General features: G+C 38.0%; 1 protein-coding gene across 1 annotated transcript in view; it reads left to right on the top strand.

The window, feature by feature from the left end:
* LOC139727801 (uncharacterized) overlaps positions 1 to 11,412 on the top strand; it is a 79,393-nt gene extending 67,981 nt beyond the window's left edge. The window contains exons 8-11 of the mRNA XM_071638772.1: positions 6,940 to 7,301; positions 8,204 to 8,301; positions 9,547 to 9,646; positions 10,864 to 11,412. Of these exons, the coding sequence (XP_071494873.1) occupies positions 6,940 to 7,301; positions 8,204 to 8,301; positions 9,547 to 9,593 (507 nt within the window). The 3' untranslated portion in view covers positions 9,594 to 9,646; positions 10,864 to 11,412. The remainder of the gene's footprint in view (positions 1 to 6,939; positions 7,302 to 8,203; positions 8,302 to 9,546; positions 9,647 to 10,863) is intronic.
* The last annotated feature ends 1,405 nt before the right edge of the window (positions 11,413 to 12,817 follow it).

The raw sequence follows: 12,817 nt of genomic DNA, 5'->3' as shown, positions 1-12,817 counted from the left end.
TCCCTCAGGGTAGTATAGGACCTTTACTTTTCATCATTTACATAAATGATTTTTGTAGATCATCCGATATACTTTCTTTTATACTTTTTGCCGATGATTCAAATATTTTCTTCTCCCACCAAAATCCAATCACTCTTGGCGATACTGTTAATTCTAAATTTAAAAAAGTGACTCAATGGATTAGAGACAATAAATTATCACTGAATCTTCAGAAAACGAACTACACTGTATATGTTATTCAGTAAGTCTATAGAAGTTTTACGCACAGATATCATCTTTGATGACGTTCACTTAGAGCGTGTATCTCATACAAAGTTTCTCGGTATTACAGTGGACGATAAACTTTCGTGGAAGCCTCATATTATTAATATTAGTAAAATAATTTCGCGTAATATTGGTATTATTAATAAACTTAAATCTCATATCCCGTTGTCTTCTTTGCTGACGTTGTATTTTTCATTGATATTACCTTATTTAAATTATGGAATCTTAGCATGGGGCAGTGCCCATCAAACTTTATTAGATAGATTATTGTTATTACAAAAAAAAAAGCACTTCGTATTATTTGTGGCATTTCTCCATGTTCCCATGCAGATCCATTATTTGCTAGATACAAGATTTTAAAAATCAAAGATTTGTTTTTCTTTCAGCTGGGTCAGTTTATGTTTAATTATAACACAAATGCACTTCCTAGCATTTTTGATTCAATGTTTCCACGAAATCAATTTTTTCATAATTATCCCACCAGGCGATCAAAATAAAATGAGTTTCATTTACCCCTTCTGAGAACGTTATTGGCTCAAAATACATTTATATACACTGGACCTAGATTTTGGAATTCTTTAAGTTGTGATACAACAAATTCTTTATCTTTGAATTCGTTTAAGCGTAAGTTAATTTTTTTTTTTTTGGTGAACTCATATTAAGAAATACACGATTCATCACTTAACTGGTCTTTACAGCCTAAGGGTTCATCGTCAATCATTGATTTCATCATTGTGTATTTTTTACATTATCTTATTTGTATAAACTTTGCTCGGCTGATCGAGCTGAAACACCTCAATTCCCTCTTCTGATCCCGATGTTCAGCACCTCAATTCCCTCTTCTGATCCCGATGTTCAGCGTGTTGGCTTTTCCTTTCATTTCCTTTTTCTTTCTCTCCTTTCTTTCCATTATTCTTTTGTGTTTTATTACTGTCATGGTATACCCTACTGTAAAGTCATGTAAAGTTGTTGTGTTTCTACTGTCTTGTTCTGTCCTGTCTTGTACTCTCCTGTCTTTGTTTAAAAAAAAATCTTAATGTATTCATAAGAATCCTTTGAGTGGTTCACAATTTACAAGCATGCTTTTCAGTGAACCTCTCAGTTCTTTCTTTCTTTTTTCCCTCCAAACATAACTTTGTATTTTGCCGATGTGCATGTATAATTTCGTATTTGTTAACCATTATCTACCATGTAAAGTCAAATACATGCCTATGTTATATCTTCTGATTCATTTCATGTTATGTTTGACGAAAAAGAAAGATGGAATGAAATAGATGAAATGAAAGATACATCTTAATATTGTATTGCTCGGAAAGGATTTGGTATACTGTGCAGTGTGTATAAGCGACTGTCAGCAGAATCACGTTATATTTTCACAGCTTATCAACTCATTTATATCAGAACTTTTATATTTGCTATGGTTTTAGAATAGAAAAAGTACATTTATTTTGCATGCCTATATTTCAACATGTCATAGATAAAGAAATATTATAATTTTCTCCCCTACTTACAAGATTCCATCATTATAATATGAAGTGCGCTTATTTCTTCTAAAAGAGGCGTTATAGATGAAGAGGTGGATGACAGATGAGGAGATGACGGATTAAATAGCACTGAAAGGAGGGGGGTGGTGGTGGAATGACAGGTGTGTGTGCAAACCATCATACTGGCAACCTAAATTTAAGAAGTGAAAATTGCCATCTTTTCACAATTTGGTTTGGCAGCTAATCTATGTATAACTTGATTGTCTCGTGTCAGTGTGTTGTTATAGCGTGATATGCGAGTGTCTTGTATGACTATAAAGGTATAGTACAGTATTGGTGGAGATGAGAATTGGGCATTTAACTTTTTGCGAGATACCAAGAAAACACTTATGATAATATCATAGTACAGAGTATACCATTTTAAGAGGAATTCAAAGTTTATGTGATTGAAATTGGGTTTGGAATGAATGAAACAGCCAAAAACAAAGCAAAACAAAGTGATCATAATAAAGTGTGGGTCCCACACTTTATTAGAATCGCTCTTTTTGGATATCTCGGCCATTTCAAAACCAATTTTCATCAAATAAACGTTGAATTCTGCATAGAATTACGTGCTCTTTCATATTTCATAAGAGGTTTCTCATTATCTCACCAAAAAATGTTAGAAACCTAAAATTAGGTCTCAATCATAACTGTACGATCCCTTTAAGCAGCAATATGATACTTGTAGATGTTAAAACCTCTACAATAGTATTTGATATATACCAAGCAACTTTTCCTTATCATAGTGACTTGTAAAATGTTTGTACACTTAATAATCACAATAGGGATGATCATTTCTGTATGCACGATATTTTGTGGGGTGTTTTCGAGAACAATCATGTGCAATAAACCACACATTACGTGGAGCAGATACCAATATGTAGGCCTACACGTCAGGTCCTATAATGTGAGCAGTTCTTTTCATATCATTTATTGTTGTTTCTGTTTGGTATAATGTATCAACAAACACCTTCGAAAACATACTTATTTGTTCACCATTAATCATGGCTAATTTTGCAAATGAGAAATAAGGAAATCATCAAGAAAGAAAGCAGAGATAAAATAAAAAGAATATAGTGAAAGCATGGGGAATGTAGTTTGCATTTCCAGATTTGGGTGTATTTTGTTCAAACAGTCCCGTATGTTGAGGTCTTTGGATTTGGTGCCCCTTCAAACAAAGTGGGATTCCTTTACCCAGGGATGCTATTACCCAAATTTAAGTTTAGTTGAGATGTACATGTCATAATTATATTTTTCAAGAAGATGCTGGAAATGTGAAAATTCCACCTCCCCCTACCATGGACACGCCTGGATACCGCCAAGATCTAACATGAGGCTTCTAACTTAACTATACTAATATTTGCCTAGCTCTATCATTTGGTTCTTATTATTGAAGAAGGTATACAAAAAATCCATAATTTCTTATGTAATTATTTGCACATTAATTTTAGTAATGCAATATATCTTGATAATAGAAATATTGTGCACATTCATTTTTTCCTTTAAATCATGTACATAGTAATCTGATATTTTCTGAGATTTCGCTGAACGCTGAAAATGATTTTGATTCATAATTTATAGCAAAATATGTTGAAGAAAAATTAATAAATCTTAAAACAAAATAAGAAATACATTATGAAAAAAATCGTAATTGTTCTATTTATCGTTGATTTTGCTCTTTTTTCTTCATTTTGTTCTTTTTCTTTAAATGTATCAAACCTATAGCTCATGTCTGCATATCAAACCTATAGCTCATGTCTGCATCCCCTTCCTATTATATTCTGAAGTACAGGCATCTTGTTCTAATATTGTCCCTCCTCGTATGTCTCGAGATGTGGGTGCTGCGTTGTATAGTAACTATTTTCATTCCTTAGTTCTTTGTGCAAAAAAAAAAGAAGTTTGTTTCCTTTCTTTTCCTCTCTCCAGTTGCCCTCTAATCTATTTCTTTAGAAAGGTTATACTCTGAGGAGTACACGTCAAGCTATTGCTTTTAGTGAACTCCTACGTTCTTCAGTACGTGTTATTAATCTGTAATAGTTTGACATGAATAATGTTATTTCGTTGGTGACAAGGTAAGGTCCTTTGCCTTAAAGTAGTTTGTATTCTTTAAAGATTTCATTCATATCATGTTGAAGAACAAGTGAATTGAATTGAATTGAATTGAATTGAAATGAACGTGCTTGATGATGACAAATGTATCATTTATCATGATATACCGCTAGTTTGCAGGCACACACCCTTGTTGGTCGTAAATGATTCTGCACCACAGGACCACTGCTGCGTTGTATAGTAACTATTTTCATTCCTTAGTTCTTTGTGCAAAAAAAAGAAGTTTGTTTCCTTTCTTTTCCTCTCTCCAGTTGCCCTCTAATCTATTTCTTTAGAAAGGTTATACTCTGAGGAGTACACGTCAAGCTATTGCTTTTAGTGAACTCCTACGTTCTTCAGTACGTGTTATTAATCTGTAATAGTTTGACATGAATAATGTTATTTCGTTGGTGACAAGGTAAGGTCCTTTGCCTTAAAGTAGTTTGTATTCTTTAAAGATTTCATTCATATCATGTTGAAGAACAAGTGAATTGAATCGAATTGAATTGAATTGAAATGAACGTGCTTGATGATAACAAATGTATCATTTATCATGATATACCGCTAGTTTGCAGGCACACACCCTTGTTGGTCGTAAATGATTCTGCACCACAGGACCACTGGCGCTGAGCCTCTCTCCCATGGGAGATTGGCACACGAAATGTGTGCTCGACCGCTGCATACGCATCGCTCAGACACATTTTCAGAAGCCTAGGCACCGAGTTACACTTTAAAACCGGGTTACACTTTAAGACCTTAACATACGCGGGCTTGTGGCGAGGAGGTAGTTTCCAGCACGTAGAAGATTTTCAGCGGGCGAACAAGAATGTTTGCAATTTTCATTCATGCCTTATCATACCGTATGGGGGAACTTCTGCGGCTTGACTTGCGGGGAAACAAATTTACTCCTCGGTGAGCTCTCCGCAGTTGGTCCGCACCTGACAGTATCTAGCGCGTAGTACGAGACCCTTAGCGGCAGTACTTCCCAGGCAATTCCCACGCAGGTACTTCGCAGTCCCGTATGCAGCAAAGATAATGAAATTCTGTGAGATTTCAGCCATTCCATTAGAGGAATTCCTTCACTGAGTTGTCAGCCCCCACGCGACTGGTACAAAGGTCACACAGTATACTCGCAAGTATAACGCGTCCAGCAAGTAAGACACATACGCTGACTCGCACAAATCCTTTTCCGCCCTCAGGAATGTCCGGTGTGCTAGAAAATCCCTACACGTAACAAGCCCGAGTAGCTTGCCCGGAAAGGTGTGATAGGGCCTAAACACGGTTGCGGGTAAAAAAGATATGCGTGCACACCTCCGGGCGACTACTTTTGAGATACATGCTAGGTACTGTCATGTGGTGTGACACCTTTCCGGGCAAGCTACACGGGCTTGTTGCGAGGAGGGATATTCCAGCACGGAGGAGAATTTCCCCGGACGAACAAGAATGTTTGCGAGTTTCGCACTGGTTTCTTACCTACCTACATATCTTCTACTTGGGTGTATTCCATGTGACCTGCGTGAGAGCTTTGAAACCGATCCTTTTTCTGTTACGAGCAACTTACAGGTACTGAGAAGTACCTGCAATAGAGTTGCCTGAAAGATGCTGCCGTTAAGGGTCTCCTACTGGTGCTCTGCGTGTACCTCTGCAAGCGGACTCCACGACTCACTCGGAACAAGTTTTGAGCATGCCTAAGGCCTTGTCATACCGTATATGGGGAAGTTTTGCGGCTTGACTTGCGGGAAAACAAATTTGCTATATACCCGGAGCTCTCCGCAGTTGGTCCGCACCTGACAGTATCTAGCGCGTAGTACGAGACCCTTAGCGGCAGTACTTCCCAGGCAATTCCCACGCAGGTACTTCGCAGTCCCGTATCTCGCCTGTAGTTGCCCGGAGGTGCGCACGCAAGTCCCATTTAACCGCAGCTAAGTTTTGAGCATGACAAAATCTATTTCCGGGTGAGTCGCGGGGATGCCCGGAGAGGTCCACGCAGAACGCAAGTAGGAGGCCCTTAGCAGCAGCACTTCGTAGGCAACTCCCGCGCAGGTACTTGGCAGTCCCGCACATTCCGTGGGACTCTTGCCATTCCTTCAGAGGGATTCCTTCACTGAGTTGTCAGCCCCCAGGCATCTGGTGCACAGGTCACACAGTATACTCGCAAGTAGAATTGAAGTAGAACGCGTCCAGCAAGTAAGACACATTCCTTGTCCACCCTCAGAAATTGTCACGTATGCTGGAAAATCCCTACACGCAACAAGCCCGAGTAGCTTGCCCGGAAAGGTGTGACAGGGCCTAAACATTGTTGCGGGTAAAAAAGATTTGCATGCGCACCTCCGGGCGACTACGCGTGATATACGTGCTAGGTACTGTCATGTGCGGCTCATCTACGGGAACTCCGGGTAGTAAAAATTGCTCTTTGCAAATCGCACGCAAGGCTTGCCCGGAAAGGTGTGATATCGACACTGACGGCCTTTACATGCGCACCTCCAGGCAACTACAATGGGCGAGATATGCACAGTGATAACAATGTAGGTAGGCCTACTGTCAGGAGCGGGCCAACTGTGGAGAGCTCCGTGTAGCAAATTTGTTTCCCCGCAAGCTAAGCCGCAAAACTTCCCAAGATACGGTATGTCAAGGCCTTGGGCATGCTCAAAACTTTTTCACGGGTGGGTCGCGGGGGGGTTGTCGGCAGAGGTACACGCAGAACACCAATAGGAGACCCATACCGGCAGCACATCGCAGGCAACTCCAACACAGGTATTTCGCAGTACCCGTAAGTCTCTCTTAAAAAACGAATCGGTTTCAAAGCTCTTACGCAGTTCTCACATAATTAGTAGAAGGTAAGTAGCACGCGTCTCGCAGGTAAGACAAGTGCGAAATTCGCTGAAACATTCTTGTCCGCCTGTAGAAAATTCTCATGCGTGCTTGAAAATCCCTAATAGCAGCAAGATCGCGTAGCTTGCCCGGAAAGGTGTGACACGGCCTTAAGACCAATAATTGGTACATGATTGTACGGCAGTGAGTGTGAATGTTCTTGTTATCTCTGTCGCTGATTCCTCTACAGAGTGGTTCGGTTAGAAGTCCCATCGTCCATCTCGGGGTAGACGTCAAATCCCTCTCACTTCTCAAGCAGCTAAACGTAGCCTCCCTGTGCCCCAATGTGGAGATGGTATCTCTTTACATCGAATATGACCAGCCTACCTTTTCTTCGGACGTGGACAAGGCGTGGCCACTCTATTCTCGCAACGTGGAGATAAACCTACAGGGCAACGTATCGCTAGTCGCAAGGGACGGTCAAATTCGCCATTCATTGCTAGCACCACCTATAGTAACCAGACTGTCTGTAACAGATGAGTATTTGGGGGATGAAGCAGCCGAGGAGTTGATCAGATCTGGGAGCTCTTACCCTCATCTCAAGAATATATCGTGAGTTTACAAGAAGCCCAACACTTTAACGTTATGATGTTTTATTTTCAATGTTTTGAAAAGACGTAATGCCCTGCAAGCCCTCTCAATTCTCACAAACTGACATAGTGGATATGAGCAATGTGTATGATAAGAGCGCTCTGACACCTTTCATATCTGTGTCATGTTTTATAAAGAGTTACGATAAATCTTACTCTCAATCTTTATGGAACAGGCCTTTGGTTTCTGTATTTTGCATAAATCACGACAACAAAGACTTCTTGGTTAATTGATTTTGAATCCAGTATGTCACACTACTAGGAGGAATAAAGGGAGAAAATATGTGTTAATTGTCTCACTGTGATGTGATTTAGTTGTCGGGAGCCTAAGTACTACAAACTGTGCTTTTGAATAGGCTACCCTCTTTGTTTCTTACTACTACTATTATCAATTTTGTTGCAAAATATGTTGTTAGAATATCTATATTCCAATTTTTGTGTGTGTACGTCAAAAAGACAAAAAGTAATCACTGTAACTCAACTTTCTTTGTTTTGTGTGTTTGAGAACACAGTGGAAATAAATTCAAATCAAATCAAATCGCTATAAAAAGTACAAACTCATATCACATCCTTACATTTCTTCCCATGTATTGATGGAATCATACAGAAGTCAGAAGTCTTATAAATACAAGTGTTCTTTTCACCGAGAGCTATGGTCTATATAGGGGAGGAGAGAAACATAGTTACATGATTAGGCCTATACAGGAATAAAATGACAGCGGGAGTGACTATGCTTGTGTGATACATATAGGGCAAGCAAAACAGTTAATAGAGATTGTCAGTAATATCTAGCCGGTGAGACACTGTCTGACTTCATATTCACTACATCAGCCAGATTCATGAACACATTGGTCTTTCATCCAGGCTGATCAGATGTCGGACTTCACAGGATCTGGACCCGTTCTGTGCAGCGGTCAACGCCGAAGGGAAACTCGTCCTTACCATTGAGCATGGGATACCAAGTATGCATTCGAGTTACACAGTATCATGACAAATCTAATTCTCTATGACCTGTATAAATCCTCTTATAAACTTTTTAACACCATCATAAGTCTGCCCTTCTAATGATGTATGTTGCCCTTATTTTATGCCCCTTTCTTGGCAAATGAATGACCTTTATATGCTATTTTCCGGTGGTGTTAAAACTAACCTTGTAAATTTGAGGTACAACTATTAATTATTCATAATTTTGTGCTCAACATCAGTAATGGGAATAATTCATGAAGAATCCATTTGATGATATGATTTTGTAGAAATCTCTGGATGTTAGTTGCCATGCCAAATAGGTCATACAATTTCCACAGATTATTGCTATTATTGGACTTTTTAGAGACATGAGAATTCATTATTTGTCAAATATACCCTCATCGACATATCTATACACCGATTATGAGTGCTAGGTAGTATAATAACCATGATAAAAAAAAAACAATATTGGGGATGATATAATCGGATAGAATTCAAACCAAGGACCTCTTGTGTGCTAGACAGACATTATATCCACAATTCACAATAAACTAACAACCTTGCGCCCGGTAGCTGGTGGTGGTTCTGATCGCTTATAGTCAGGCCGCTTAACGTCAAATTTTGAGATTTGAGTGTCAATAATGTTGATAGATCATGGGTTGAATTAAGAGAATGGATTAATGTTAACACGGGGTTAGAAATAACATTTACGACGGGAAATCAATTATTTGGCATTGAATTGTATTATCATGCCTGTGAGGTATGAAATTTATGTTTGTAAAATAATTAAAAGAATAATACCTCGTTTTGATTTATGTAAATATAGTATAAGGGAATATTATGATAAAGAGAAATTCATTGCAAGAAATAATTATAAGATGCAGTGTTTCAGAAAAAATGATGTCTCTTTAGACACCTTTTTTCTTGATGTATATTGTATTGAATTCGAAAAAAAGTATGATGTTATTTGAAATACGTTGTAATACGTGTACAGATGAAAGAGAATAACAAATTTCCCAGTGAGGGAGGAAAAAAAAGGCAAAAAAAAAATTGAGATTACCATGACAGTTTGGATAAAAAAACACCAGACTTGGAGAGATGATCCTGAGCCTGCTCGTTGATAGTAGAGTAGGAGCCCTCTGATCTGTTTGTGTGTTTGTTTGTTTCTTTGTTTGTTTGTTTGTTTGTTTGTTTTTAAATGGTATAAATGTCATTTACTGGTTCTGGTTTTTGTTTCACAGTGAATAGCACAGCATTTATGATTCTGAGGGAGCAAAGTAACAAATAGAGGTTCAGATGTGGTGTAGTTTTGATGAACAGCAAAACATTTGAAACATGGAGGTGATTGAATAAATTACAAATTTATTGCTCAAAAATGCTGTTGAGGTGCCGAACTGTGACGTACTATTTCCAGTTCGCAGTTGTATAAATGATTACAGGCGCTGCGGAACGTTTTTTTATGTACTGTGTATAATAATTAAAAATGTATAGCCTTTCTGCAATAAATGAATAAATAAAGTAAATATATGTACCACTCCCGAGGCGCCCCCCCCCCCCCCTCCTTCTAGCTTGGGCCATACTTTCTGGGAGGGGAATTTCTTATGCGAAAAAAATCCAATTTGTTTACCTATATGATATATTTTGGTTACACGTATGTGGCCTATCAGGCAAGAAAAGAAAAAAAAATGAATCTCATCTCTTCGTGACTATAGTTGTCAAGTTTAGCATCATCTTTTTTTTTGGGGGGGGGGAGGGATTTGCGTTAAAAAAAATCCTTGAGATAAACCACTTCTTTTTATCACTTCCTGCATGGTAATGAATGTAACGTAGTGTCAGCATGATAGTAAGAGACTTTTGTCGAGTTCATGGCTGTAAGTTTTAATGGGGATGCGAAAATAAATTATGTTCAGTGCATTTGGGATAATACACAAGCCAGGGGAGGACGTGGGAGGGTCCCCCTCCCTTCTATACGAGGGAGCTTTAGCATTATTTCTAGACGTGAAATTCAACGGTCAGGTGCAGCGTTCTGGTGGAATATTTTTTTTAATTTTCCATTCAGATGAATAAGACAATTCCTTAGTTACATGAATCATCTAAATCGCTTGAAACTTTTTTTTGGAAAATGTACTAGGCGAACACACCGACCGAGTCGAGGGTCGAAGCTATCTTTTTGCTTGCTCATTTTTAGAAATGAAATTCAACAATCTAGTGCACGCTGTTCAAATACGTAGAAAAAGTATTGAGAAGTTTAGTCCTTAGCTCTGATATTTCTGTCTGTGAAATTTTTACCCCTGACTTCTTTACATCAAACCTGCTATTGCAATGGGCTTAACTGCAGATCCGATTTGAATGAAAGAGAATGTTAATGAAATTTCGTAGAACTGTGTTCAGTGTGTCCCGTATCAGATACTATTCAAATGAACCTATTATAGATGAAAACAACTACTCTGAAAATGAATGGAAGGAATGTAAAGATATCTTTTATAATGTATGATGCGAAGCCTGTTATGTTTTGTAACACTCCTAACCATTGTCATTGCTTGAATTTGAAATTGCAGAAGATGATCGCTGGAATCTGCAATAAAGACCTAAACGGAGTCTTGACAGGATCGGTACTGTACAGGAGAAACATGTCATGTGAACATTCTTGGTATGCCAACTTTGACAATCCGGGATGCGATGCCAGCAAAAAATCTTATGGTCTGTCATAGAGTTTTCACGTGTTTCCATTATATCTTAAAACTTGAAAGTGTTCCTCGAATTCAGTGTACCAGTAACATTACTACTCTGATCATTTTTTTTTTTTTTTTTTTGCAAAATCGTAGCATAATAGTGTCATTTAGATATTTCCATCTTCCAATGTACGTATTATAGCACTTTTACACTTTATACATTTGGTTCATATAAGGTGACTGTAACAATGAAAACAAGAAAGGCACTCAAACTCTCCCATTTGTTGCATAATGTCAATGTCGATGTGCAAGTCGCACCCACCCTTATGGCTCCTCTTGATTAGATGCCAAACGGGTTCTGAGCAAGACGCTAAGACCAAGCGACAGATAAAGTGTGATGGTTTGATCGTAAATCATTCGTTCCAAGAGACAAGTCAAGACACTACGTTCGGCTTTGCTGCGATGATGTTGGATGTATAGTCCCACCACCTGCCAGTTCCTTGGTTTCATAGCACAAAGAAGGATAGTTGACCTTTGACCTATGCAAATTTCAGGAACAGATTTAGTCCTTGTTTTATTTCCTCCGTGAAACTATGATCCCTGCACTTATGTTATGTCTACATTCCTTTACATGATTCTTTTCAACGTAGGTTTGAGTAGACATTGAGGGTAGTTCTATTCGATGAGTATTAAAGGACAAGTTCACCTTCATAAACATAAGGATTGAGAACATGCAACAATATTAGTAGAACACATCAGTGAAAGTTTGAGGAAAATTGGACAATCGATGCAGAAGTTATGAATTTTTTAAATTTTTGTGTTGGAACCGCTGGATGAGGAGACTACTGCAGCTTGTGAGACATATGCGTACAACAGTATAAAGAAAATGTAAAAGAAAATTCAACATATTTTCACTTTTTTTCGCATAATAAAAGAGCACTTGACTTGCCTCTTTCTAAAGGCAGGGGGAATAATATTACCCATAACATTTGTCGGTAACAAGTCAGGGGAATGTGTACTTTTTTCAAAAGATGGAATTTTGTGAAATTCTCTTTATGTTTTCCTTATATTGTTGTACGCATGTGACATCTAAGTTATTCATACACTGCAGTAGTCTTCTCATCCAGCGGGTACTGCACAAAAACTTCAAAAATTCATAACTTTTGAACGGATTGTCTGATTTTCCTCAAACTTTCAATGATGTGTTCTACTAATATTGCTACATTCTCTCAATCCTTATGTTTATGAAGGTGAACTTGTCCTTTAAAATTGGCAGTATGCATACGCAATGATATACTTTACACAACTTATCATAGATTTCACTTTGTAAATATTGGATTGGAAGGACTACAATCAACGTATAGTCGATACTTCGCAAAATGTAACTTTTTGTCGACAGAATGCTTATTTTTGAAGCACCTGTATAATGTCTTATGTTTATGATTGTATGTATAGAAAGGATCCAGTATAAAGTATTATGTGTTTGCGACAGCTACTACTGTGTTTATTATTGGGGTGAATGGATGCCGATAATGATTGCCTTTGTTCACTGGTACTCTTTTATTTCACTGCTTTCAAGAAACCCCACTCCCTTCCCGCTCTTTTACAGGGAAAGCTTGAGTGATACATTGTGATGAAATTAGAAAATCAGTTTCTACATTATATAGGGTCTTGTCTTATGAAATTGAAGGTATGATAGTTTAAATATCGGTGGGGTTTTTTTTTTTGTCTTCTCAATTGATGTCTCATGCACGTTTTCTGTCATATGCAGATACGACTAAGTAGTTGTTATTCATTAATTTTATGACATGTCTGAGTCTGAAGTAAAAGACAAAGTTGT

The sequence above is a fragment of the Diadema antillarum genome, unplaced genomic scaffold (genome assembly GCF_040938485.1).
Source record: "Diadema antillarum isolate AM-2024a unplaced genomic scaffold, OU_Dant_1.0 seq00000152_RagTag, whole genome shotgun sequence".
In the NCBI taxonomy this organism is placed as follows: domain Eukaryota; kingdom Metazoa; phylum Echinodermata; class Echinoidea; order Diadematoida; family Diadematidae; genus Diadema; species Diadema antillarum.
This window is presented reverse-complemented; position numbering and strand designations above follow the sequence as displayed.